A 27,978-nucleotide genomic window follows, 5' to 3' on the forward strand; every position below is an offset into this window, starting at 1 on the left:
CTCAACCTCCCACGCACACAGGTTGCACAGAAACTAGAAGACTCGTGAAAATGGGAGGACACCAGCACAGCGTTTCTGGTGGGTGTGCCAGGAGGGAACCAGGGCAGCATCCTTACACTGGGTGAAAGAGGGGGTTTTTTTTCTCCATGGACATGTGTGAGAGATGGTTGGGGTTTTTTGGCATGGGCTGGATGTGGCCCTTTCACATGTCCCAGTGTCTGGTTCAGGGGTATTTTCTCCCTTGTCAGAAGATCTGTCTCAGCACAGTGACTCCACTGCCCTCCTTCCTTACTGCAATCACAGCATTAAACCCGGTTCAGAGATCCAGTGTGCCCAGCACAGCACTAGGCAAAGCAGCACAAACTCCAGCCACCTATACGTAGAAGGAGGTAGCTAGTCCAATGATCAACTGCCCACTTATTTGTTTGCTGCAGGTTATCTCGGGTAGATGCACACTAACTATGGTAGCTGCAGCATCCAGAAGAGCACAGGACATTGAGGAGCTCAAATGTAGTCACTCTCAGCGTTGACTTCCCAGGCCCCACATGCAGGGGAAGACCTTCTCTTACCTTTTCTAGCTTGGAAAGGGCAAGAGAGTAACTGTCCTTTGCTCTGAACTGCATAAACCTCATGTTGGAGGGGTGGGTCAGCTCTGTGATAATGCTGAGGCTGGGGAAGAGCCTGTAATGGAAAGAGACCTGTTGTCCTGCAGCTCACTCAGAAGTGAGAGCACTCCCTGCATTTAAAGGCTGAGGAAGACCAAAACCATCCCTGTGCCTGTCTGAGGTCAGAAATAGCTGATTAGATGCTGTTTCCTAGAGCGAGCCCAACTGCGGATGTGTCCCACCACCCCAGCCACCGGCACCCTTCCCGGTCTTGTCTCCAGCAGAGGTAAGTGGCCACGATGGAGCCGGGGCAGTGGTTACCCCTCACCTGAACATGGTCTGGACGTTGACAATTGTCTTTGCATCCGCCATGTAGTCCTCCTCGGCGCTCATCGTGCTCTCCTTGTCCACAACCACCAGGTTGTCGGCATAGATGATGCCGCACTGCAGCAAGCTGTCCAGGCTGGGCAGTTCCCAAAGAGAAGAGCGCAGGGTCAGCCCTTGGAAACGACACAGGGAAGCAGCACGCTGCAATACGCAGCGCTACAGCAAGCCCAGGCTGCTCCCAACCACCAGTTCTTCACCTGCTCCCATCTACTGGGGGGGGCTGACAACCCAAGAAGCCAACGGTGGGCTCAGCTCTATGGTACCAACCCTGGGGCTTCTCATGGGATGACCCAAAAGTCTGGGCTGGGGTAAATGCAACACATTTAGGCACCGTAAGTAACAGCAGCTACACACAGAAACCTACTTGTCGATCGTGCCTTCCATGTAGTAAACCATGGGGAAACAACAGATGGCTTCCAGAAAGTGGTGCTCGGGCCTGGAGGAAGAGCAACAGAGAGCAAAGAGATTCAAGCAAGTTCATGGGGCAAAGACGGGCACAAAACCCACACAGGAGTCCCCAGGGCCAACATCAGCCGAAGGACCCAACAGTAGCACTGCCATTCCTCCACGCTCCCATCCCCACAGGACGAGATGCCCACGAAAACATAGAGGAGGGCTCGGTGTGATGGAAAACATCCACGGAAAAGTACTTGCTTGTTGTCCAGCAGCAACACAATTGGGTTCAATTCTTTGCGGGACCGATAGTACGCACGAAGGGGGACAATGAAGTTATAGAGTCCATTCCCAGCCGTCTCTGCCGAAACGATAATCAGTTTGTTCTTAAACCCGTAGGCTTTGGCATCTTCAAAGCTGTTGTGCTTGCAGCCCTGTGCAGGGAAAGCAGCACAGGGACTCAGCGTGCAGCTCTCAGCCGCCCGCCCACCCACACACGGAGCCGTCCCGCTCCTGGGGGGGCTGCAGCCCCCAGGCAGCCCCATCGTACCTTGTCCAGCCTCAGGCAGCAGAATGGGGCTTTCTCGGGTAAAAGGTGGCACAGAGTCGGGGAGCTCCCAATGTAGGGAGAGTTCGGTGGGTAGCCTTTCACGTACCTGCAGCAGAGAGAAAATCCAGCAGCGTGAGGACATGGGGAGAGCTTTCCACGTATACAACACTCAGACGTAGGAAAAACATTTAATAGCAGCAGCCCGGGATTCAAGTACATCACTGTCAAATGCTTTGCAAAACTCTCCTGCAGCAGCTGGAAATTTTCCAAAATACACATATCTTGGAATTATTTTTGCTATGCAAATGGTCATGAGATTGTAAATATGCAGTGTTCCCAGCACGAGTGGAGAAGGCAGCAGATAGGACCATTAAGCCCAGTTGAAGGGAGACGTGGCAGTGACCTCCAGGAGAGGAGGGCAATGCTGAGCCATATAAAGAAGCAAGAAAACTCATTGTCCATTTTCAGAGGTTGCTTTGGTGAACAGATATTTAAAAAATCACCACTTGTATTTTTGATGGAACCAGAAGCAGAAATTTTCATTTAAACAGCAGCTAAAAGTGGACATGAATTAAAAGCCACTTTGTGAGAGTTTGCAGATACTCAGTAAGCTCCCCACGTTGCTATGGCAGCATCCAAACAGGTAACCAGTAAAGCAAGTGCTTATCTGGCTGTCATAAACTAACAACCAGCTTTAAAGCTGGAGTAAATATCTATTTTGTATTTTTTTACTTATGTGCAATAGAGAATAGGATCCTCTTCACGTCGGGGAGTGAAGGGAGGCGAGAGGACTGATGGAACAACCTGCCCATCCCCAGCAGCGTCTGCCTTTGTGCAACTTCGCTGATACCCGGAGGACACTTCTCCAAAGCAGCCCAAACGGCTGACGGCCAAGTGGTGATTGCCCGTGTTACAGACGTTCACGTGCTCAAGCAAAAGCTGAGAGGGGCTGAGCCTCAGCATCCCTCAGGCACCACCAAACACCCATCACTGACAATGGTCCCCGTCTCTGAAACGAGGGACGGCTCGACCGAAGGTGGGCGACTCACTCCACAACCGCCGACCCCTCCTCGTCCGACTGCGTCATCTCATCTTCCGACTGGTCGCTGAGCAGGTCGCAGGGCAGCAGGGACGAGGTGTCGGCCAGCTCAAGGACGGGCGCGATGCTGGGCCGGCGGTTGCCAGAGCCGTTCTCCGCCGGCAGCGCCAGCTTGCTGCTGTTAGCGGGGCGGCACTCCGTGTTTTGCAGGTCCATGGCTACTGTACCTGGACACGGTGGGGAAGGAAGCACAGCAAACATGCTATAAGGAGGTGAAGAGAGCTGCGTCAGCAAAGCATCACGCCCTTGAGCCCTGCAGGGGGACCAGGTGGAGCACGCAGGGCCGTGCATCCCGCCTGTTAAATACAACCCAGATGAAGCTAAACCGTTCATGGGCACGGGGAGTGCAGGCAAAGCACCCACCAGCGACCTCTGCCTGGGCATTGCCATGTGGAGCATCTCCCTGGGGGCACGGCTCAGCTGCTCCCACGGTGGGTGCAGGCTGCTGGCCCCGGGGACTGTCACCCTCTCTGTCACCCAGCTGTGGTCACCTCCGCTGCGCAGGCTGAACCGCTTGCCCACCTGCTGCGCATTGAACCTGCAAAACCTGGCTTTATGGTAGTTTTTATTATTCTGATGTATCTCGGAGATGACAACCCTCCAGCCTAACCCCTACCTGCGGGCTCTGGGAGACACCAGCCAGGTTAGGAACAAGCTGATGCCACCGTGTGTGTCCCTCCCTGGGACGCTGCCCTCCCCAGGGACGCCCCTTCACCCCGATGGTCCTCAGTCCCCCAAGGAGAGGCAGGTGGGCAGCCCCCAACGCAGCGCAACACCCTCATCCACCTCCTGCATCCCTCTTGATCAGCTCCAGATTTTCACTTGGGACAAGAGAGGCCTCCCCATCCTGTCCTCCAGCAGCTTCCAAAAAAACAAACACATTCACCAAGTATTGACCAGGGCCACCGAGTCACCATCACAAACCCCCGCCAAGGCTCCCATCTGAGTCTTGGCCAAACAGTGATTTGTAGATGGGCAGGAACGCGGGGAGCTTCCCAGCAAGCAAAGCCCAGATGCTGGGCTCGCTGGGCACCACTGCCCTGCTTGCACTCACGCAATTTCTCTCCCTCTCGTTGCTCTTTGCCAAACTCTTTGCCAAAGGTCCCTCTGCGAAGCAGTCATGTAACGAGAACACTGACAAATGCTGTTCAGCAAAGTGCTTTGCAGCTTGCTGGGAGATAATCTATGCAAATTGCTGCTCATGAGTACAAACGCATAGATTATTTGCCTGAAATATAATCTGCTCATGCAGCGCAGCCTCCCCAAAACTTGCTCTCCCCAGATACAAGCTGGAAGTAATGACTCATGGTATTTTTAATTTGCGAAAATGCACTGCTCGCTGCAGAGCAAACTACGCTCTTTATCAGGTTGTGAATCATAAACATGATTTAGGATGCGGCCAATGGCATTTATTATTCCAGCCAGGGCTTGGGGGATTTATGCAAATACTGTTAATGATAATGGACATCATGAGCTTTAATAATGATATTTGAGCTTGCTGAGAGCACCCAGGGTGCAAGGAGCAGTGTGCATTTTACTGGTGAGGTGACCAGGACAGGGGATGGAAAGGCATTTTCAGTGGCTTCAGCAAAACTGAGGTGGGGGGCATGGCAAGGAGTTTGCAAAAAGCAAAATAAACCCAAACCTGGGGAAGGAAACAAAGTCAAACCTGGGGAAGGAGACGGAGCGGTGTGTGCAGGCTCCTGCCCCCCTTCCCGGGGAGCCCCGCCGTCCCCCTGCCTCGCCGAGGCCCCGCCGACTCACCCATGCTGGCGATGATGCTGTGCACGGGCAGGCGGGATGGGCCGTCGTAGGTACCTCTCCTCGCAAAGCCCTTCTTCTTCTGCTTCTCCTCCTGCTTGAAAATGAAGGCGGAATTCTCCTCCTTGGTGATGTTGATGTAGAAGCAGGTGTCGGATGCTGCCATGATGTGCCGCGGGCCGGGGTTCAGGAGGATGCTCTTGTTCTCCTCCCTCCGGATGCCTATCAGGCAGACGCCGTACCTGCGCCAGGAGCACGACGTGGGCATTCACAGCTGGAGAAAAGACCCTTCGGGACTTTGTCCCTGCACAAAGGACCTCACAGCTCCCTCCAGCCCGGACTCCCCAGGGATGCAGACTGGCAGATAAGCCTTGCCCACCCCGCCCATCGCCCCCCCGCCACCCTCACTTCTTGTGCGCGTGGAAGGCGGCGTAGGTGAAGCTCTTCCCCTCGTACTCCATGAAGAACTTGCTGTCGCCCATCCTGATGTGGTAGACCTCGTTGCCCGAGCAGCGCCCATACATTCGCTGCCACTGCTCCGGGGACTCCTGGCCCTCCCTGCAACGACAGCAGCAGCATGCCGGGATGGAACCCCCGGTGCCGGGATGGGACCCCCGCATGGTGCCAGGATGGGACCCTCCATGGTGCCAGGACGGGACACCCCGGTGTTGGCACAGACCCCGGCACGCCAGCCAGCTCCCGGGGCAGAGCCGCACAGTGGGAGTGTTAATAAGCGCTGAAACTGCCATTTAGCCCAACAGCGGTGAAATTACAGTGACGTGTCTCCACGAGCTGTCCGTGTTTGTACACTGAGGACGAGCTCGTTTTCATTTCTGATTTTAAGTGCCTTTTTATTTAACAAGGGCTCCCAGGGGGGCTGCAGAGCCTGTGTTGGCAAACAGCTCTGAGCATGGGGCAAGACTCATCCGGCAATGATGTTTCATAACTCTTCTGATGGCACTTTACCCAAAATTCAGGCATTTCTGACTGGCCAAGGAGCGCAGGACCCACAGCACCACTTTACTGGGCTGGCAGAGCTCCTTCCAGCTGTGCCATATATAAACCCGCCAAGCAGCCTGCAGGGTCCGAGCTTGCAGGGGCTGTGAATTAACATTCCCACCAGCAGGACCATGCCAGTATAAAGACAACATTTTTTTATTCCCAGTGTCCGGAAAGGTGGTGTTGGCCAGCTCATCTGCGCTGGTATGTTCCCCCTACAATATTGGCTTTTGCTCCCAACCTGGCTGGGGGTCCCAGGTCCCGCTGTGCTCCTCCAGACCCACCGCAGACCCCCACCCTCTGCCCCTGGGTGCAGACCCCCGGGTCCTGCCGTCTCTCCATGCTCAGGCAAGGGCAGGGGCAGGCAGGGGCAGGCAGACCAGTACTCACTGGCCACGGGAGGTATGGACCAGCAGCGTGATGAGGGTGGAGGTGGCAGGGCAGACGCAGTTCAGCGCCAGCATGGCGTATTTGCACTCCTCTTCGCAGACGACGTGATCTGAAAGGCAGAGGGGACCGTCACGGTGGGGAGGGGAACGGATGGGTTCCTTGGTCAGCCTGGTGCCTGGGGATGTGGTAATTTTGGAGTGGTGTTGGGGGCTGGGTGTTTCCTCCTGCCGCCAGTCCAGGAGGGCTTTCAGCCGATCAACGGCCCATGGGGAACACCACAAATGGGATTAATGCAGGCAGGAGAAGAGGGATGCAGGCTGGAAACCAGCCAGGTGGACACCAGCCAGGTGGACACCAGCCCACCAAGGCCACCACCGCTGCGTCTGCAGGAACACAAACCCAAGCACACGTGGGACTGGTGTGCCCGCACGCAGCCCATCCCGGGGCAGCCCGGAGCCAGCTCTCCCCCAGCCCCAGGCTTTAGTGTGCATCATGATAAGGGGGCTGATGGCCCTAAAATATCTTCCAGCAATGGGGAGGAGTCTCAGCACCAGGTCACAGACTTCTCTGAGATGGAAACACCACTGGAAACATCTATCATGGCAGGTAAGACAGCCCAGCCCAGCGAAGCGAGCGGTGCTGCCCACCACCGCACAGCCCCTCCGACTCACCGGCAAACTTGACGTGAAACTTGTTTTCAGGCTTTAAGATCTGAACGTAGAGAGGACAGTTTGGAGCAAAATCTTTCACAGCCCAGGCTCTCAGGATGGTCTGGTGGTCCTAGCCAAGGAGAAGAGCAACAGCTACTTGTCTGATGGCTTATTTTCCCCAACGCTTCTACACCCGGGATGAACTGCAAAGCACCCGGCCACCGTGGAGACGTACAGCAAAGGCTCCTCCAACACCTGCTGCTAACGGGGGATAACCGCCCTCTCCCGCTCCCCAAAACCCAGCACCAGTGGGAAACTGGGACAGCAGAAGGAAGGTGAGCCTGCAGGGGCTCAGCCAGCGTTGTGCTGCTGCATGTCCCTGTGCCATCCCCGTGTTTCTCCATGGTCACTCCCTGCCCCTAGGGACCCTTCAGCAGTTTCCCTACAAGCAGGAGTGCCAAGTGCCAAAGGAGGGAAGGGCCAGGCAGCACCTTGGCAGAGGGAGGGAGCGTGGCAGCCCTTGCTCTGCACGTTAGCACCTGCAGAACAGACCCTCCAGCAGGGCTGCATGGGCTCAGGACAGCACGGACGGGCAGGAGCCACCGCCACGGCACGGGAAGGATCGCTGGCACCAGCCAGCAGCAAGAGCTGTCACCACTGCCACCCATTCCTTCTCCCAGGGCTTCAAAACTAAGATCTTCCCAGCAAAGTCTCTGCCCAGGCTGGGATAAGATTGCATTAGGGGAGGAGGTTTTGGGGTGAGCTGCCCAAAGGAGTGTGGGGTGCATAGCCTGTGTGGGTGCCCAGGGGACAGAGCTCAGCACTCAACCCCACGGTCTCGCGCCGGCTGCCTCCTAGTGCGCTCCTTTGCCATGCAGAGGCAAGATGCAGCGATCACCCTGGTCCCTTCTGGCCTGAGAAACAAATAATCTCTGACCGTGCCATCCCCCAGGCCTGGCTTACCGCCGCGGTACGGTCCACCTCGTTTCTGCTGCTGAGAATGAAGCAGGCTTCTCCGTTGTCCATCCTGCAAACAGAGGGCAGCAACCCCATGAATTGCAGGGGCCAGCAAAGCTGGGCATCTGCCCATAGCAGCCAGGATGCTGCCAGCCCCCTCCGAGACCCCAGCGAAGGCATGCAGGGATGCCCATCATCATGCATCTGGGCTGACAATACTGGGGACCCTCCTCTGCAGCTCCAAGGCCTGCGGGCAGCTCAGCAGCATGGCAGGACCGGCGGTGCTGTGGATGCACAGCACGTCCCTCTGCTCACTTGGCTCTCATGAGGTCCTGGTCCTTCAGCGCAGAGCCCTGGAGGTAGATCACTCGCTGCGACCACAGAGGGATCTGCAGGACCCGCCGCACCTGGATGTCCATCTCTGTCGGGCAAAGTATCACCACGTAGTAATCCTGGAAGAGAGAGAGGCTCGCATGGGTCAGCAGGCTGGTGGTCCCACACAAACCTGCCGCAGCGAGCTGAGAAATGGGGTTTTGCTGCCTGAGAGAACAGCTCCTCTGGGGCTTCTGATAGTTGTCACCATGTGTGACACCCCCTGCCCCTGCGCTTCGGCCCTGGCAAGGGTTTTGGAAAACATATCAGCAGCTTCACCACACTGTTCTGCATAACGAAGCCAATGCAGGTACATCTGCATGCCCACAGCAAAGTGGAGCCTCTTGCAGTTACAGAAACAAGCAGGATTTTAAAGCTTGAATGTGTGGAATCAAGGCTGGGCGATGGTAATGAAGCATATGTGAGTGTTGGAATGAAATGCAAATCTGAAACATGTCTGTGATGCTCTCGTCCTGGGGAGAGGGAAAGGCACAGTCATTTGCTTGAAGATCACACACTATGTGGGTATGCTTCAGTTAGAGGTGGGTAAATCCCACCAAGGTTTAACAATTACATGTTCTGTTTCTGTCCGAGATTCTACACTGAGTAAATATGCTCTCCAATCTAGAAAAGTCTCTCTGGCCCCTCTCCATGTACTTACACGCTGCTTTAACAGGCCTGGCCAGAAAACAGGGTGCATCAGGCAGCGAGAGCCCCACCACTGAGATGGCAAAGCGAGGTGGTCCTACGGTACTACTTATCACCTCTCCTCGGCTAGTGCAGCATGCGCTTCCCAGTGTAGGGCTGGATAGTTTTTACCTTATTCTTTGCCACATCCACTGTAGCTGGGCAGGGCACTCACCACCAGCAGCGACCCAGCCATGCCCAGTAAGGCTGCGAGCCTGGCAAGGGCAAGCATTGACCGAGCACAGCGTGGCAACACGCCTGGTCCTCACCTGCAGGCGTGGGTGGGCGTAAAACTCGTTGAGGAAGTCCATGAGGAGGTCGATCTTGAGGGAGCTGACACAAAGGACGACGTGTTTCTCCGTCTGGGCTCGGTGACGGCTGTAATTGCCTCCCGACTTCTGCCGCTCCATCCACAGGTAGACAAGCTCCTCGAACTGCAAACGAAGGCAGAGAGCTGATGTCCCCATCGGCAGGGCTGCCCAGGTGCAGGCTCTGCATCCCTCCCCATCCTCGGCTGCGCTGGTCTAACCTGGAGCGGCAGCACGACCAGGGCGACACAAATCATTATCACGACGAGGAGCTGGGAAGGCCAGATCTTTGGTGTCACATCTCCGTAGCCCACAGTAGAAAAGGTGACGATGCAGAAATAGAAGGACTTGAAGAGGGAGAGCTTCTCGCCTGCTCTTTCTAAATGCTGGATGCCACAGGTCCTGAAGGGAGAAAGCACACGTCACAGCAAGTGCTTCCCTGCCTGGGAGACAGGCAGTGCCCGTAGCGCCTGCTGAAGTCAGCGGGGAACCCTAGAAGGCGACTTACACCCATGTCCATAGAAGAGATTAGTCTGTAACATGCTGTCAGCATCAGCAGTGAATTTATGTCACCAACAGAAATGATTCAGCTAATGGTGCTTACAGATGAAGGAGTTAGTTTGATGTGGTTGCTCACCAAAGCAGCACGGGGAAGTCTAGGTCCCGGGTGATGGGTCACAATAAGACCATGCCATGGACAACATGTTGAACATCACCCAGGCCCTTCCCTTGCATTGCAAAAATGTGGAAGCAAGCAGCTGTCCCAGTAAGGCTCTGGAGGGACTTGGCCCACGGGAAGGGCTCTCAATTACAGGGGGGACGTGCTCCGGCAGGCAGGAGGCAGATCCTGTCGCCCACTCCCAGCCCTGTGCCACTGCCCTTGCAAAGCCGTGCCGCAGAACTGCCTCGGTCCCCGTGGATATGCAGACAGTGTAACTCCACAAACCTGCAGTTTCAAAGTCATCTTGCTAAACACAAGTGTCACCTAAGTTGTCCTGGACACGAATTGTAGCCCTGCCGCATCCACCAAGAAACACGTCCACAGCCCCAGCAGGCAGGAGGTGCCACGGGCAGGGAGCACTGATGAGCTCCGAAATTGCGTTAGTCATTCACATCAGAGGATCGTCTTTATTGCCAAAGACTCATGAGCCTAAAAGCTTAATTTCCTGTGTGTCCAGCAACTTAATGGCATTATGTGCTGCAAATCCAGACCAAGGGAGCCAGAGGAAGAGTCAAGAAGCCTAATTCAAAGCTAAGTACCCAGCGAGAAGAGTAGACTCCTTTCTAAAGAGATGGCCTTGTTGTTGGCAATGTGTGGGGTAAAGGGCCCAGTTAATTAGCAGGAGCCCCAGTGGCCTGTTACACAAACGAGCTCAGCAGCCACGGTAACTTGGTGGGGAGGAAGAGCGCGGTCGGAGCCAGCGAGTGCAATGGGTCCTGGTGAATGAGCCGTCACACACACCGAAGCCCGTGTCCCTGCGGGAAGCTGCTGTCCCTGCCCTTGACCCTGCAGCGCTCACAGCCCCGCTCCCGGACTCGCGTGTCCGCATCACCCATCTCCCTCCGACAACACCCTCATCCCCACATGCACCCATTCAAAAGTTTCTGTTAAAATCATGTAATTAGGGAGGATAATTAGTTTCTAAAATAGGAATTGATCTCCCCAGTGTTCAGTGCGCTGGGGAATGAAGCCAGGCAGGGAGGAGCCCGGTGCCGGGGGCTGGTGGTGCAGGGGGGTGTCCCAAAGCTCCAGCAGACATGGCCGTGCCCAAGCCAAAGCCCATGGACACATGTGGAAACATGGGCCACACTCCTTGCCATGGCTCCCTAATTCCAAAATTCAGCCTGAGGAACTGCAACTTGTCCCATTAGCAAAGAAAGGATGCCAAAGACTTGGGAGTTCAGTCCAATCAGCAGCCCTAAACAGTTAGGCTTTCTTCAGTGTACACAAACCTCTCAGGCTGAAAGATCCAGCTAGAAGACACCACTTCAAGACTGGCTCTTGACAGAAGAAGACACCACTTCCTCTGGCTTCCCAAATCACCTCATTAGGTCCTGGCAGTGCCATCCCACCACAGCTGGGAAGGTCCCACCTCCCCCTCCTGTAAGCCCTCCGAAAGCCCGGCTCCGCCAGTCACCCTTGGGACGTGCAAAGCTGGTTTCCCTGGATGAAGAAGGTGGTTTACTGAAATGAAGAGCAACACTCACCCCGTGAAAACGAGACACAGGAGGGTGCAGATCAGAATGAGCACCTGGTTAAACATCGCAGACTGGGTCCTTTGTATGGCTCGGTGCAGGTCGTTCTGGGAAGAGAGGAGAGGACTCACTAACTCAGGGAGGCTGAGGGTAAAGTAATCCTCCAAGTACCAACTGGTGTCTTGCTGGCTCCAGCAATGGCCCCACAGATGGAGGTCAGGCCAGAATTTGGCCCTTGGAAAGGGATGTGCATTTCTGTGAGCAGGTTTGGGCTCTGCTGCCAGGAGAGACAGCTCGAGTGGGCATGTGGGAATGGTTGGAATATCTCGTCCTGCTGAAATACCCTATCCTGGGGACAGCCAGAGGCTATCCCTGTCAATATGCGGCCAACAGAGTCAAGGTGGCTCAGACCCCAAAGGGCTCCTTCTCTGCAACAGGTCACAGCCCAGCATCACCAGTTGGCAAAGCCTCACCTCCCTCCAACCCTGGCACGGCTGCATGCACTGAGCACCCAAAACCTGCCCGAGAGCCGGTGGCAGGCGAGGGCATCCCTCCCGGCCATGCTGCATCCCCAGGGCAGAGGAACCCAGGGCGAAAGGGGTGGGATGCGTCGGGTCACTCACAATCATGTTCTCCAGGGCGTACTTGGCAAGCCAGCAGTTCAGAAATACAGGAATGAACAAATTCCGCAAAGGAGGCCAGAAAATCTATGAAAGCAAGAGTTACTCGCAGAAAAATCCGTGTTCTCTATCAGAAAAAGCTATAAACAGTCAATATGAGCCCTGTCGGGAAGGGGTCCATCTCCAAACTAAGCACCAGCCTCTGCAGAGGCTGCCACCGAACGCTGTCCTGCTGCCCCGGCTGCGGCGCAGCAGCTGAAAAGGGAGGATGGTTTGGGGGATAACACTGCAGAGGAAGTCACTATATTGAAAAATACTGAAGCAAAAATTTCCTGCCAGCTTGAAAATCTACTTGGCCAGACATCCATTTTTCTTTATTTCACCACCAAAACTACAGTACTTATTAAACTTAATGCTGCTTTAAAATTTCACCAGGAAACCCTCACCGTGATAATAAATGGCACCGTGTTGATCATCTCAAGGATGAATGAAATGCGAAAAATCTGTTCCCAGATGTTCCCCTGAGGAATGAAAAACAAATAATAATTAAATAAGCTTAAAAATCTGCCAATGACAATTAAAAAGCTCCCACTCTGCCACAGACCTTGCTAGATGGGGGAAGTACACCAGAGCAGCCAGAAGATGCTCTGGTTTGCCTGCGGGAGAGAGATGCCGTGCTGGCGGCAGGCACGCTGGAATCAGTAAAACCTTCCCAAACTGTTCAGTCCTTTCCGCAGCCACGACATCCCTCTGTCCGTCACTGCTGCTGCCCAAAGCCGGGGGACAACAACACTTCAGGCAAGGGCGGAGAATGAGAGTGACTGATACAGATCGCTGGCACTCAGACCAGGCGGGTGACGCAGGGTCTGAGTCTCTTCTGCCAACTGTCCCAGGGACCCTGAGAAGATGCCATTTGTTAAGGTCACTTTTCTCGGCCATTTTAAGGGGCTTTGGTCCAAAGGAGGCAGCTTGTGGCTCTCCCTGCCTGGCTTGGAGCAGAGCCTGCTCCCTCCCGAGGCAGCAGACCTCGGCACAAGCAGGAGTCACGCTGCCGAGCTCAGCTCCAGGTCCTCAACCTTAGGACACTCGGCGTGTGTCAATCTGCAACCCCCCTAAAAACAGCGAGCCTTTGTAAAACAGTCCTGAATTTAAAGGAAAGTAGAAAAAGAAGAGATCCCCCAGCTCTGCTCTGCACAATACTTATCCAGCAGCCTGAGGGGGAATGAGAAAGGAAAACAGCCACAGGCAGCTGAGACGTTGCGGAGACAAGTGTCCTCTTGGGATGCTTCAGGCTTCAGACAGCTCAACGAAGGAGAAATGAATTCATGCCAGGGGCTCAGACCCAGGCGGCACATCCCTGTCCACCGCCCGCCCCAGGGCACTTACCTTGTAGCTGAGATAGATGAGCAGCATGGTCTCCAGAAAGCTGATTAAAGCTATGCTGACCTGCAGAGACAGACAGGCAAAGGCTGCTGAGGGCTCGTCCGACGCATCGTCAGTCGCTCAGAGCTCTGCCGAGCCCTCCCTGCCCTGCATGATGAGGAGCCCGTGGGTAATGCAGACGAGGGCTTGTTTGCTTTCCCTGCACCCGTTTGGGTTAGACGTGTGACTGTCTGCCACGCACGAGCGGCAGGCTCTGAGCAGGTAGCCCTGAGCAGAAGCCAACGGGCGCTCAACCCTCCTGCAAGCGATTCCCCAGGCAGCTGCCCGGCCTGAAAATATCCTGTTAGTGGTACAGCTGCATCCAGGCTGGGGAGCAGTTGAGCCAGCCTCATGATTTTATCGTCCTACAGCTTGTCCTCTCCTATCAGCCCCCAGGATTTTCACCCAGGGCTATGTGGCTGCTCCCAACAGAAGCCCTGGCTCGTTTTCTGCTCACCCAAGACAACCCGTTGCCCCTCGCTGTTGCGGGCAGAGGATGCACAGAGACCCGCTGGCGGCAGAGCTCAAACCCCAGCTCCTGCTGCGCTCCTGCATGACCATGCCTGAGGTCTGGGCACTCACCTGCACAGCCCACAGTGGCATTTTTCTATCCACCCAGAAGATGTGTGACCTGCGAAGAAAATTCAAACTGGATCTAAATTGTAGCCCAACTAATTGTAGCCCAACCTTTACCCCCCACCAAATGCAAATCTGAGGCCATCACTGATGCAGGATCCAGCACAGGACTGGTACTGGTGTTCCTTACTGCACAGTTTGTTCAAGCAGCCTCTGCACTGGGAATAAGCCATTCCCAAGGGTGCACCCACAGGCACTTGTCAATTGATTTGATCCTGGGATGCTGCTCCGCATCCCTCGAGCAGCCCCATGACCAAAAAATGGCCACGGGCAGCTGCCAGCACCAGCCACATCCATTGCTGTGTCCCCACATCCCAGCAGAGCCAGACCCCAGCACTGGAGCAACTCTTGACTCACCAGTTTATCTTTGTGGACTGGTTGAACGCCGTGTAATTCTGCTTTTCGCATTCCCAGCTAGGAGAAGAGAAAGACAAAGCAGGGGAAAGCAGTCAGCAGTGGGGGGGAAGGAAAAGGGGTGCTGGCGTGGGGTCCCCGGGTTCATGGGGTGCCCTCGCCGCACTGTCCTGGTGCTGGGGGAGGCCCCCAGACAACACTCCCACGGGTCTAAATGCACGCTGGTCCCTATAGCCGGGGCTTTCCACAGGAGCCTATCTCACCCAGGCAGTTTTTAACATCTTATTACTGGAGAATAAGACCCGCCAGGTACTTCAGCCCGTACCAGAGATGCTGCAAAATACTGATACTGGCCAGGCACGGGGCTCCCTGGGCACAGTGCTCGAACACAGGGCTGCAGCTGGGAATTAATTACCAGGTTACAATTAGCAAACACTACCGAGCTTCGGCTTCTAGGACAAGGCTAGCTGGGCCCGAGCAGCCTGCCAGGCAGGCAGCGCTGAAGCCAAGTTCTCCCCCTGCCTTGCTGCAGGGGATGCATTCCTGCTGGCCAGGGTTTATTTTGCCACAAACGCTCAGGAAAGTGGGCTGCCCTGAACGGCAGCTGTGCTAAACCTTTCAAGGATGCGTGTCTGTGTCACGCTTAATTCTTGCAGGTTTGAAACCATTTTTGGACCACGCAGATGTACTTAGTAGTCTGCAACCTTTACAAAGAGAAAATCAAATTGCTAATTCTCCTAGCCCTTGACAAAAAAATCCCACACTGTATGTGAGCTAAACAAAGCAAGGACATATTAAAAATAGGCTTTTACTGAAACCCAGAGCAAAGCTGATGTATGTAATCATCTGTCACCTCGGGGATCTAAATGGCACAGTGTATTTCCTTCCCAAATGCTTAAATGGGATTTAGCATAAGTGTCTTCAAGGGCATCAGCGTTCAGGAAATACTTGCACGGCAATTCACTGAAGTCATGAGCTCTTGCCTGCGTCTGAAGGCCACGTTACACCCTTGACCATCAGAGCCAGACAGCATTTGGAAATGAACGTGACGCTGAATTTTTCCACCACCTTTTCCCCGTGCGCCGTGCGGGGCCAGCAGACGCCCACATGCCTCTCCATGGGGCTTGAGCAGGGAGCAAAGCCCACCAGGGCCGGTGAGTTTTGCTAAACTACCAATTCAAACAGCTGGAGTGAGAAAAGCCATCCGTCGTGCATCCTCGCACCCGGCGAGCAGCTGCCGCCGCACCCACGCTCACCACTGCCCAGGCTGGGCTGGGGACCCCGGCGGTGCCGGCGGGGGCACTCACCAGCCTATGCCCTCCTCCGGGTTGTCGAGCAGGACACGGACGATGTACAGGAGGCAGGTGAGCAGCTTCAGCGAGAAGTTGAAGAGCCGGATCCTCAGGCCTGCGGCAGAGGGGAGCACGGCGTGGGCCAGGCAGCACGCCCCGGGCACCCCAGGCACCTTCTGCACCCCACAGCACAGCACCTTTAGTTTCCTACGAGTTTTGCAGGGTGTTGCTCATGCTTTGCCCGGGGCTCTACACATCCTACCCAGTGTCAGATATATAGGAAACCAATATAGAAATAAGCAACGATGAGTCAGCTCCTTGCTGGCCCGGATAGATGTGAGAGACAAATGAGGAGCTGCTGGAGTGTATCCCCTCATTAACAGGCATCCATTAAAAAGCATCAGATAGGCAGGGCCAGGGCCCCGCTCCGCTCACTGCACTGCAAACAGCTTGCAGGAGGAGGGACGGCGAGCAAAAGCTGCTGCTTTATCCGGTCTCCCTCCCCAGCCAGTTCATCGGGTTATTACTCAAATTACAAGTGAGAAATTCATCACATTTTCATTAAAAACTTCCCCGTGGGCACCCTGTTGTGCTATGCTCCAGCTTTTTAACAAGACAACAGGATGCAGGGAGGAAAAGAAAATGTGAATTTATAAATTAACGAGCAGACTCCCTCCAGACGGCTAATGACATCTCGGAGAAAGAAAATAAAAACACCATTAGTCAAGTGGATATTAACCCGGATGGCTGAAGCAGGAGCAGGTAACTCACAGCCGCTGACCTCCCTGCGGGCTGGGGGAGCATCGCCGGCTCTGTGATGGGGACATTTGCTCCCTGACCCCCCCCAAGCAGCTCCCAACACCCACCCTGCTCCCGGCCAACTTGTCCCAGCTGGTTCCCATGCTGTGTTTGTCCCCAGCGAGCAAAGGTGGCAGGCAGCATCCCCTAGTCCCCGTTCAACCGCGTTCCCACCAAACCCAAGTTGGCCAACACCCAACAGAAAGGCCAACAGGCAGCGGCAGCCCTGGGCTGGGCAGCCAGCACTGGGGACACTCAGGGAAACAGCCACCAGCAGATGGCAATGGCTTCTCGTCCCACGACGAGGACAGAGAACAGCTCTCGAGCTCGGGCAGGGTTTGGTTTCTCCTGGCAGACGCTCACTCTGCGCATGAAGCACTCACTCGATCGCTGGTTTTTGATGAAGAAGAGCTTCAGCCGCTCCTTGAAGGTGTTTTCATTCACGTAGAACTCGACCTGCACCCTGAGGGGAAAGCACCCAGAGGAGCCCATCAGCAGGGTGGCAGGTCAGACCTGGTGCCCCACAAGAGCTCCGTTCCCCCATCCCGGCTGGGTGACCCCCCAGAGCAGCCCACAGCAGACCCCGGGCTCAGCCCCAGGCTCCCAGCTCCTCCCACAGTACCAAATCACTGGTACCACCAGCCGTGAGCACCAGGACATGGTGCATCGCAACTGCCAAAGCAGCAAATGTGACCCATGGGGCCAGATCTGCTTTGGGTTGAGGGTTTGCTTTCATTCATGTGTAACCAGCTGACATCGGACTTGCAAACTTCTCCTTTCCCGCACACTTTACAACATTCAAAGCCCCTCAGAAAAGCGGTGGCCTTGGAGCAGTCTCCCCCAGCAATGTTTTATCTGCTCCGATCCTCTGTGGCTGCAGCAGAGCAGGAGCCGGCGAGGGCGACATCCCCAGTACACCCATGCCCTGGCTCTGTCCGGGTAGGAGCAACATTCAGCACTGAAGCTGTTAAAAAACAAATCTGATCTAAAAGGAGAAAAATTCCCTTTGTTGCTAAGCTACCGCATTTGGCCATTCCAGAAAAAAACAGGAGCTGCCAACCAACTCCCAACGTCACTTGGCATTCGGAGCCACTGGTGACTTGTGGCACAGGGACAAGGCGCCGCGGCAGGGAGTTGCCCGCCGGGGCACCTTGTAGAAACCAGCAGAGAGAAGCTCCAGGTGAAACTGAAAATGGTCTGTCCACTGCTGTGACCACCACGGGCACTTCTTCATCTTCAGCTGCTCCAGTCTCCATCACGGACCCCCATCCGCAGCCCTCCTGCCGCTCCCCCCATGCCGGGTGGATGCCCACAGCCGCGTGGATGGGGCAAAGCCTCACCAAGGCTGGAGGTTCCTCACCGCGGATGTCAGTGGGGTCTGGGATCAAGCAGACCCAGATTAAGGGCGCGCAGGAGAAACCGGTCTCTGCTCAGCTCATCTGCCACCCACCTCTCCTATTACTTTAGAAACGCCCGCAGCCCTTTGCAAACTCACTTATTCACACTAGGCAGCATTATAAATTACACTCCTGCCTGCTAAGTGCAGGCAAAAAAGAGATGGTTTTCTGATGCCTCGGCTTCAGTCTCTAAGCAAGACAGTCTGTTCATTACTGTTACAGCTGATAATGGAGTTAAGTAAGTGCAATGAATTAGCCATTTCCCCTATTTCACTGTATTCAACAAATCTGTTAAGTAAGTGCTACTATTATCACTATTTTTTTAACTGCTTGGAAGAGGTCATCAAGATCTCATTAATCAGGCATATTACCAAGCCAAGGCATAGACCAAAGTGAGCAAATTCACAGTGAGAGTCATTAAACCTATCTCCCCCTTCTATTTCGCCTGTGCAACCCCAGTGCACACATGGTGCCAACTCCAGCTGAGCGTGCTGCCTGGCACACGCCACCGAATCGTGATTTATTGGAAGGCAGCTGCTACACGCTCTGACAACAGAGGGATAAACAAATATTTACCAAGCGTTACTGCTGAGCTGATCGGGCAGCAAACTGGGAAAGGGTTTTATGAGACCCTTATTGCTCAGGAGTCCCTCGTCTTGATACCCACCAGTGCCCGCTGGCATTTCACAGCCAGCCTGACTGCTTGTGGGCAAACTGCCCAGCATGTAAAAAGCAAGGCACACGCTTGAGAGCTCCTCAGGGCTTCTCACGGACTCCCTTATCAGGTTGAAAAGTCAGATTTTTAATTTACAAGGCTCTTACGTACAAAAAGCAAACACACAGAGAGAAACCCATCACCTCAGGCACGATAGCTGGGATAAAATTTTATATGGGCTATCAAACTTTGCATGCTTCTGCCATAAGCCAGTAACCGCTCTCTGGCTTAACCTCCCTTGGAGGGACGCAGCGGGAACCACTGGCAGCTGCCTGGTCTGGTGGCTGGCAGGGACCGGGTGACAGGCTGGGGGTGGCTGACCCGCTCCGAGAGCCTCGTCCTTCAGCATCTCCCTAACGCTGCTGGAGCAGCACAGCCTGGACCGGGCGCAGCTGGGGAGGTGGGTGAGATGCAGCCGTCTGAGCCCCGCCGGCTCCAGAGCTGCTGCAGGGTCACTTTGTCCCCATCAACGGTGCTGGAGAGGAAAGAAATCAGGAGCCTTAACTGGGAAGCAAACACTGAGCTCCTGCTGCCCACCTGCAGGCATGTCCTCTGCGGACCCCATGCCCTGCCCGGGTCCCTCAGCAGGACGTCACGCACCGAGCAGCTCTGTAATGGAGATGACAATAACCAACAGCCTCGGCAGGGCAGTCACTAACCCCGTTAAGATATTTGGCATGTGTGCTGCTTAGAATGCCAAGGGGAAGGATGCCCAGGTATGGCTGGCAGCACTCAGCAAGCCCATCAGCAGCGATGTGAGCGCGTCGCTCCTCGCCAGGACATTTCACAGCATCAGCTGAAGAAAAATGCTAAAACACAAATGCACCTGAGGCAGCAGCTGCAGGGGCTCACCAAGAACATATCTCGCCCCAAATGTCCCCAGCCAGCAGCAGCAGGGACAGGACCTGAGCCTGCATCTCCCCTGGGGCCCCGATGCTCGTGGGGACTGGGCAGCCCAAGGAGCAGGGAGGGCAGCCGGGGGAATTTGCACCGAACCCACTGCGTGTTCACCAGCCGCACTCGCTGGCACGAGAAGGGAGTGGGCAGGCGGGTGGGCAACCACGGACCCTGCTGCGGGGACGGCGAGCGCTGGGGAGCGAGCAGGAGAATTTATGAACGCCGGCTCAGCCAGCACGATGCCTTAGCAGCAAGCAGCCATAAACGCAGAGCTTCGTAAGCGCAGGTTTAATATGTGTTAAAATTAATTGTTCCCAAAGCCAGACTTGGCAAATAGTTTATCTGTGTCAGGGCATAAATCAGCTGCCGTAATTGCTCATGACACTGCACACACAAACTAATTGCTCCTTCTCCTTATTAAAAATACCCAGGAAATGCCAGGAACTGGCCTTCAGCTCCGTCGTGAGCGCTGGGCACCCCATTCATCAGAGTCCCTGAGGATTAAGTGCATCAAGGAGAGGGACACTTCAGGGAGCACGATTCCTCTCTCAGACATTCGCTTCCGCACAAAGAAACAAACAGCAATATAAATCTCTGTCGCCAGACAGATGGTTTGCTGATCTATAGTGTTGCAGCCCACCTCGAGACTATGAATATAAACCCTGATGGATAAGAGAACTGAACGATTAGAAGAGATCTAACTTTTTGTGACAAAAAGTAGCCCATGTATTTATCCATCATAATGGCTGCAGGAAGAAGAAACACTTGGAAAGCAACTGAAGCAGGTCTTGGCGGGGAAAGGGGGTATTTATCACTGCTAAGAGATGAAGAAATAGAACATAGAAAGAACGCGTTCCTGTGCAGACAACCTGTGTGGCTGCTTTCTGGGCTGAGCCCCTGGAGCTGTACGGGCCCCTGTGGGCTGATGCCCTGCCGAGCCCCGACAGCGCCCATGGTTCTGTCTGGAGGAGGAGGGAGGGCAGAGCAAGGGCTCGGCAGGACGGGCACCAGGACACTGCTCCGGTCCGACGTTGCACCCGCTCTGCGGCACCAGGTTAACCCTACACCCCAGCACCGACCCACTGAGCGAGCGATGGCTTTTACCAGGCAGCAGCAACCACCCAAAAGCATCAAAGCTCCTACTCCACTTCCAGCTGAGGGAAGGAGATTGTACACTCTAAAATATACTCTTGAATTCCGTTGTCAAGAAGTTAACTTCAAATAAAAATCAAGCTAAACTCCGACTGCATTACCACCCCAAAACACGCACCCCGACTGGCTTTGCCTTCACAGCAGCTCAGCCAAGCTGGGTCATTCAAACTGCCCCCTCCCCGCTGCCATGGCCGGGCATCTCTCCTGCCAGCCAGGCATCCCTCCCACTGGCCGGGCAGCTTGGTCCCAGCCCAGCCTGGGCAGCAGCGAGGGGTGCAGGCAGCAGCGAGGGGTGCAGGCAGCAGCGAGGGGTGCAGGCAGCAGCGAGGGGTGCAGGCAGCAGCGAGGGGTGCAGGCAGCACGCCGCTCCCCCCCGCCTCGCCCCGGCTGAACCTCCCCGGGCCACAGATAATCATCACAGTACAAGTTTAGTTACAAGCCCTCTGCTCGGAAGTGTAATTACCGCTATTATGCACTTCATAATGCCTGAGCAATTTCATTTTCTTTGTTCGGTTATTTATTGTACTTTATTAATCTAAGATTGGAGGCAATTTGTTCTAAGATGATGAGTTCCCAAAAAAGACACAATAGCTTTTTCGGAAAAGTGCAGGATGCAAGACCGGGACGAGCACAGCCTGGCTCGGCGGCATTAAAATAGACACCGAGGAGCACAGCCCCAGCTCCATACTTGTGCCTTCCCCAGAGAGCTGGGGATAAACACGCTCCCCTTAAAGACGAGTAAACCACGAAAAATAGCAACCCACGTGCAGCCCCACGCCAGGGCTCACCCACACGGGCAGCGCAGGCAGGGACGGGGGACGGAGACGCACCCCCCAGCTCTGCGTCCCCGGGAGACTTACATGGGCAGTCGGGCGCAGGCAGCTCCCCTCCGGTCCCCGCGGCATGTGACAGCCACCAGGCATGGCCTGAAAACTGAGACGGCTCCAAAATCCACCAGCCGGCCACGGGAGCGAGCTGCCACCCCCCGCGCTGGGACACTGCCCAAAGCCTCCCTGCTGCCCTGCTGCTTTCCAAAAAAGGGCTTAGGTGCTCAGGGAGTTTTTGCTCTATTTTGTAACAGAGACTTCTTGCCATGAGAAGGGTATCTTCCAAAAAAATATGGCTCTTGAAAGACAAGAAAAAAAATCTCAGCATCTCTCCACAGCTCCAATCCTTGCTCTCACACTCTGGCTGGGTGGGAAATGCCGTTCTTGTTCCAGGAAATTTCTCAAGAAACTTCCCCCATCATGTAGTGGGATGCAAATGAGACTCTTCAGAGATATGGGGGGGAAAAAACCAAAACAAAACCAAAAACTCTGCAATCTGGTGGCTGCCAACACCCACTTCTGCCAAGACGGTGTACTCTCAGATGAGACCCCACTTGACCCCCCACTCTGGCTGAGCCCGGAGGACAGCTCTGCATCCTCCCTGCAAAACCACAGCGGTCAAATACATAAGAAATGTGGCTGTGGCATACAATAGCTGAAGTTAAAGAAATGTGCTGATGGCCCAGGTGGGGTCACTGGGGATGGGCTGTGGGTACCAGATGTGGCCCCGGGCAGAGGAAGGTGAGGAGCAGCGCTGAAGTGCAGGTGTGCAACGTTTCTGCCCTCAGCATCCTGCAGCGCAAGGAACAGCAGGGGATATTGTGCAAAAGGCAGGGTGCTGCTAAAGGCACCGCATCCCAGCCGGGCTGCTGCCGGTCCTTCGCTCAGCCACCGGCCCGGCACAGAGGGCGGCCGGTGCCAGCACAGCCCCGCGGGGCATCAGGGGAAGCCAAGTGGAAGCCAAAGTTCTTCTCAAATAAACCACTGAACCAGCCAGCCTACGGCTCAGACACCTGCTGATAGCAACCACACGAACTACCCAGGCACATCTCCCGCAGCTGCCAGCCCTCCTGATTTCCTTCGGAGATGCTTTCCTTTTTTCCACCGTTTTCCCTGACGGTAACAGGCGTTTGGGTACAGAAGCTAAAGCAAGACGGATGACACCGAGTGAGCTTTGTGTACTGAACACCACCTCTGTGATCTGTGCGTTTGCCATCCTCCATCTATCCTGGGATGAGTAGAGGACAGGGGACAGCTACAGCCCTTCCCACCAGAGCTCCCAGCTCGCTGAGCCGCTCCCAGTGCACAGTTTTGAGGTGGGAAGAGGGAATAGCTGTACGGCTGTGTGCGTATAGAAAACCTGGGCGCCTGCCAAAGTGAGAAACAGGGAACAGGCTGCCCCCACGCTCAATAAGCAGTAATTGAACAATTACTCAAAGGAGGAGGGTTGTGGGTTTCAACGAGGCTGTACCGGCTCAGCACCGGCGAGCGTGCAAGAAAACGGCTTCAAAACCACGTGGGGCTGCATGGCTCTGGGGGGGCATCTCCCACACACCCCCCTGCATGCCCCCCATGCACCGGGCAGGGACCAGCCTACAACAGGGGCTCTGCAAAATCTACTGCCTGGTTTTGCTTCATTGCCTCTTCTGCAAGCTCCAGGCTCGGCTGTGCTGCAAGCCGAACGTGGACACCCCGTCACCCTCCCACCGAGCCGTGTAGCACCGCCAGCACGCTCGGAGCTTTCCTCCATCAATAGCTCAGCTTCTCCAGGGGTTTGTCAAACACCCCTGGACGTTTCTCACTGCAGCAGCTTCTGCAACAAACCTCTGGCGCATTTTTAAACAAGAAAGCACAAAAGTAACTAGAGAGGGACTGGGAGCTGCGGCATCGCTCGCCTCTCCCCGCTTTGGGGGGAAGAGCTCCCCCAGCCAATGCTGCTGACCCACACAGGGAAGGGGAGAGGGGAGACCTCTCTCAGGGCGAAGGTTTCAGCGCCTGGGAGGTACCTGAGAGCACTTGGGAGACCAGGGCGAGAGCCTGCACGGTCCCAAAGGCCACGTATTGCAAACAGAGGAAATCTGCCCGTTTTCTACGAATCACTCTTGTCCCCCATCCCTTAGTAGGTGCAATGCTGAAGCCACTTCCCTCCTCATTCTGCACAGTCCCAGACGATCCCCATAGATCGTGGCAGCACCCAGCCCTGAGGCACTCAGCAGGTTCTGCATCAGCCTTTCGCGGGCACCATCGCGGCCACCATGGCACCGTCGCGGCCACCGTGGCACCGTCACAGTCGCTATAGCACTGTCACAGCCACCGTGGCACCGTCGCAGCCCTGCGGGAAGGCAGCTGCTCCCGCCAGCTCCGGCCTCTCGGCCAAGCTGCCAGGGTGGCCCCATTGAATGATGGAGCACTCTGAGCCACGGCTCATGCAGCACCAGGAATGAGCTGGCTGAGCTGCTCCAGGCAGAGCACATGCCGAGGCACATCACAAACGATGATTAGCAAAATTGAGTCCCACACCAATAGACACGCTGCACTGGGAATCAGGATGCTGTGGCACACATTGCCCCAGGACCAGCTCAGAAACTTGTTTCTTCAAGATTTCATGCATTTATCATGGGAATAAATTGAAAAAAAAGCATCTCCTGTTTTATTATGGAGTGTGATTTTTGCCCAAAGAAAAGAGCGATATTGCCAACCACTCTGTAGCAAATTAAACACAGCTGGATGCAGGTAATGGCATCCTGGCTCCAGCAGTAATACTGCAATTTTATTTTGGGGGGATGAAAAGCAAGCTCCAAGCAGCCACTTCTGGAAAAACTCTGCCCAAGGCCAAGGCTGGCTTCACACGCCAGTCCTCACAGCCACTCATCCTGCACCATGAGATGAACGATGCCCTGAACTCATCCGCACAAGCACTCCTGTGTCAGTGGGATAAAGGCCGGGCAGGAGGCACCACCGCTGAGGGCACAAGGGCTCTGCTGAGCTGGGACACAGGCCTTGGCCAGCCCTGACACACACACTGCAGGAAAGGGTACATGAATCTGTAGTGATAAAAAGAAATCTGCTGCTGGGCTTCTTCCTGGTTTTTTATTAGGGAGGACACTGCAATGAAAATGGGATTTCTATGTTGCAAGAGTTCATCAGTTCCTTATTCCCCAAAGGCAGCTATCATCTCTCTCCAACTGTATTTAGCAGGTGTGGAGCTCATTTTCAGGCACCAAAGCAAGCACTGGAGGCAGCGGGGATGCACTCAGGGGTTGAAGATGTCTCTGTGCAAGTGCCCTCAGTACCAAAGAGCAAGGGGCGGTGATGCACGGCGGGGCTGGCAGCGCAGCACCTACCCGGCAGCACCCCGCGCCCCCGAAAATGCGAGTTCAGCTCCGGGGTGAAGCGGGACACCCTGCTTCACCCCAGGGCTGCTCCGGTGCCTCCCCAGGCTGGGAACCCCGGGTCGGGGCCATTCCCGGGGGACAGCGCTGCTCTGGGTATCGGCACAAGCATGCACCGTGGAAAGGTACACAAAGCAAATACATCCGAGAGCAGCCAGGGGAGCACCGAGGGGCTCCGTGCCGTGCCCACGTGCAACCCTACACTGCATTTCCCATCCAAGGTCTCCACAGCCTCACTAGGATACACGGAGCAGCCCCAGCCCTGGCCCCACACTGCTTGAGGCCAGGCAGTAGCATCGCTTGCTCTTAATAGAATAATAATAATTAAAAAGATTAAAAACCAGAAAGAGAAGCAGCAATGGAATAACATGCTGTGTTTTGTTTGGCTTATTTGTTTTGCAACATTGGATATTGACACTCATGAGTCTGCTCCTATAATTGCTTCTGCTGATGAATCTGGATTGTTTAATTAGAGTCTGCGCATGGAGCTCATCGCTAATGGGTAATCACCAATTTGCTGCCAAAGATATCACTCCTTCACCAAGAAACTTGTCTGTCTCTGAGCGCAGCTAGTCTTCCCCATGGTGGGAACCATTGCTCTTTCAGAAGGGTTTGCCAGTCCTGTACACAACTCCTTGGTGCCAAGAGCAGTTAAAGACCAACCTCATGCTTATCAACTCCCTTAAAAGCAGAATAATCTACCACTAATTTAAAGTCAAGGCTAACCGCTGTTCTTGGCGGCAGGTACTGCCCAAAATACTTGGCTCATGAGACACCATGCGCACATGCACCGCACACACACCCCAAACGGCAAGGAGACTTTTACTCTCCGGAGAACGTGGTTGGCTTTTCCCCAGTGGAAGAGTGATGGTCCCTGGGGCCGGCGGTGCCACAGCAGCCCTCAGCCCCCCTCCCCACAGCGCCGGCGCAAGGAAACGCGTGCGGTGCACTTACTGCGAGAAGGAGGAATCCATGCTGAAGTCCTCGGCATGTGGCCTACAGAGCGAGAGCATCACAGGAGGTGAGGGAAACGTACAGCTGCCAGGCAGAAACCAGCGCGAGAGCCGGAGCTGTGCCAGGGGAACGCCAATGCCGGAGGGACAAGCGACCGCCCAAGTGCTCGGCCGGGGGTTGCGCCGTGCCTGGGACATGTCCCTGCTGAGGTCCCCGGCTGGGGATGCTGGGGACCTGGCGATGCTCTGGTGGCTTTGCCAGTGTACAGCCCCTTTAAGGACTCAGCTCCGTGGATAAAAACATTTTGTATGATTTTGGGGGGTTTATTTTAATGAATCTCGCAAACTGCATCGCTGCTCTGTCTCAAATCAGTGTCTCACTTTCTGAGGAGAAATTAGATTTTGAAAGATGCTGGTTGGGGTGTTTTTAGGAACTAACATGGCCTTTCTCCTATGCACACCTTCACAGAGATGGTTTTACAGACACAGGTGATAACCAGAGAAGGAAAAACAAAATAAAGGAACAGAAAAGAATGATAAGGGTAACATGGGGGGGTCATGGCAGGGGGAGAAAGAACACAGAGATGTATGAGAGCGGGTGAGACGCGAAGGGACCGTGCTCGTGTACTGTACATCCCGCAGCCAGCCAGCCAGCAGCACAGTGCTAAGAAACAAAGCAATTGCAGCTGCAAAGAGAAAAATTCCAATTGCAAAACCAACACTCTCTTCAAGACATATCCATCTCTGTGGATGGCCACGGGTCCCTGTCACCGGAGCTGGAGCCCTTCCCTGCCTCCCAGTGTCCAGCAGTGCCCTCTTTCCTGTCCTTATTTAACGTGAGTCAGGGCGATCGAGAAATATAACCAAAGCAAAGGGGGCAGTTGCAGCTCGTAAAGGTTTTTCTTTTATTTTACTTTGTGCTTTATGAGTCCACAGCACTCCAGCATAGTTCAAACTAAATAAAAGCAATAAATTGACATTTCAATTAAAATGTGATTCCAAAGGAAAGCTAATTCATCCCTGAGCTGAGGGCCTCCCTGCAGCATGATTTACTTTGCTACTACTCTTCTTTTATTATCTGTGTGAAGGCTGCAGGGAGGAACCCATCGCCCCAAAGCCGAAACACCTGCAGAGCGCGCAGGCTGTGCCGACCGGAGCCGCCATCCCGGGTGACACCGACAGTGATGTCCCCCCACATCAGACTCAGGAGACCGCTGGGAGATGCTCAGCTTGGGAGATCTGCTCAGCTTGGGAGAGATGCCAGAAGACCTTGAGGGAGGGAGCCGGGGGAGCCGAGGAGATGCTCTGTCTAGACAAGAGGCTCCCACGCAGCCCCGCTTCCCCACGAGCCCGGCCACCGGCCCTCCCCGGGGAGCTGCTGGGGGGGCCACAGGGGCAGGAGGTGCTGGGGCTGCTCACGGGGAGAGCTGGGGGTTCCCACCTCCGCTCTGCAGGCTCAGCCCTGGCCAAGCCTCGGCCATCGCTCCTGGCCTCCCAGGAGCCCAAGGGGGGTCCCGCAGGACCCCCCCCAGCCTGGGTTGTGCCCCTGGGGCCGCACAGCCAGCCTTGCCCACAAATAATCCGCTTGTGGAAAGAAAGCCGTTGACCTGCCACCTTCACCCCCCTGCCTTTCTAATTTCTAACTTGCTGGTGCCATGATCACGGAGCAGTAAGTCGGTTCACACCCAAGTGCTCTCTCGCACCATCTCTCCCAGCGGTCAAGCCCCGGGGTGGGTCTATCAGCTGTGCTGTCCCTCTGAGCAGCCCTGGCATTTATTAGTGACAAACAACCCAGACTTTCTCCAGCTGCAAGCCAGAGGAAAGCATAGCCCCAGGAAGGAGCCCCGTCAGCTCACCTCCTTCCAGCCAAATTGGATTATCCCACATTAGCAGCAGGGGCTGCTCAAGCCCCTCCACCCACGTTTGGTTTTGCACAGGAGCCTTTTATGTCTCGCAGAGATGTTTATGGGAAAGAAACAGCAAATTATTTGGTTTTCTCCTATTATACTGCCAGCTGGCAACTGGGAAGACTGTATGAGCAGGAGCTTATTTCAGCTGCAGCTCCCCCAGGCAGAACACCACTCCTGAAAACTAATCAGCAATGGCCCATTTAATCACACAGCACGATGGGGTCCTGCAGACCCCAAAGGTCTGGCATCACCGTGGGTC

The 27,978-nt window shown here is 55.1% G+C and overlaps 1 protein-coding gene across 8 annotated transcripts in view; it reads right to left on the minus strand.

The window, feature by feature from the left end:
* Positions 1-27,978, minus strand: part of KCNT1 (potassium sodium-activated channel subfamily T member 1) — a 91,632-nt gene that overhangs the window by 11,755 nt on the left and 51,899 nt on the right. For 4 of the 8 annotated variants that reach the window (XM_069771163.1, XM_069771161.1, XM_069771164.1 and 1 more), the window contains exons 3-24: positions 16,860-16,939; positions 15,694-15,793; positions 14,390-14,446; positions 13,979-14,027; positions 13,361-13,420; positions 12,421-12,495; positions 11,978-12,061; positions 11,367-11,461; positions 9,380-9,560; positions 9,120-9,284; positions 8,107-8,243; positions 7,798-7,861; positions 6,856-6,964; positions 6,185-6,293; positions 5,204-5,353; positions 4,799-5,037; positions 2,985-3,201; positions 1,936-2,041; positions 1,647-1,819; positions 1,357-1,428; positions 934-1,068; positions 570-681 (exon numbers count right to left, since the gene is read on the minus strand). In XM_069771163.1, the coding sequence (XP_069627264.1) occupies positions 570-681; positions 934-1,068; positions 1,357-1,428; positions 1,647-1,819; positions 1,936-2,041; positions 2,985-3,201; positions 4,799-5,037; positions 5,204-5,353; positions 6,185-6,293; positions 6,856-6,964; positions 7,798-7,861; positions 8,107-8,243; positions 9,120-9,284; positions 9,380-9,560; positions 11,367-11,461; positions 11,978-12,061; positions 12,421-12,495; positions 13,361-13,420; positions 13,979-14,027; positions 14,390-14,446; positions 15,694-15,793; positions 16,860-16,939 (2,569 nt within the window). Of the gene's footprint in view, positions 1-569; positions 682-933; positions 1,069-1,356; positions 1,429-1,646; positions 1,820-1,935; positions 2,042-2,984; positions 3,202-4,798; positions 5,038-5,203; positions 5,354-6,184; positions 6,294-6,855; positions 6,965-7,797; positions 7,862-8,106; positions 8,244-9,119; positions 9,285-9,379; positions 9,561-11,366; positions 11,462-11,977; positions 12,062-12,420; positions 12,496-13,360; positions 13,421-13,978; positions 14,028-14,389; positions 14,447-15,693; positions 15,794-16,859; positions 16,940-21,497; positions 21,535-25,810; positions 25,853-27,978 lie in introns of those variants that run through there. The other 4 variants (XM_069771165.1, XM_069771167.1, XM_069771169.1 and 1 more) reach the window with 3 other exon arrangements.

The sequence above is a fragment of the Haliaeetus albicilla genome, chromosome 26, assembly GCF_947461875.1.
Source record: "Haliaeetus albicilla chromosome 26, bHalAlb1.1, whole genome shotgun sequence".
In the NCBI taxonomy this organism is placed as follows: domain Eukaryota; kingdom Metazoa; phylum Chordata; class Aves; order Accipitriformes; family Accipitridae; genus Haliaeetus; species Haliaeetus albicilla.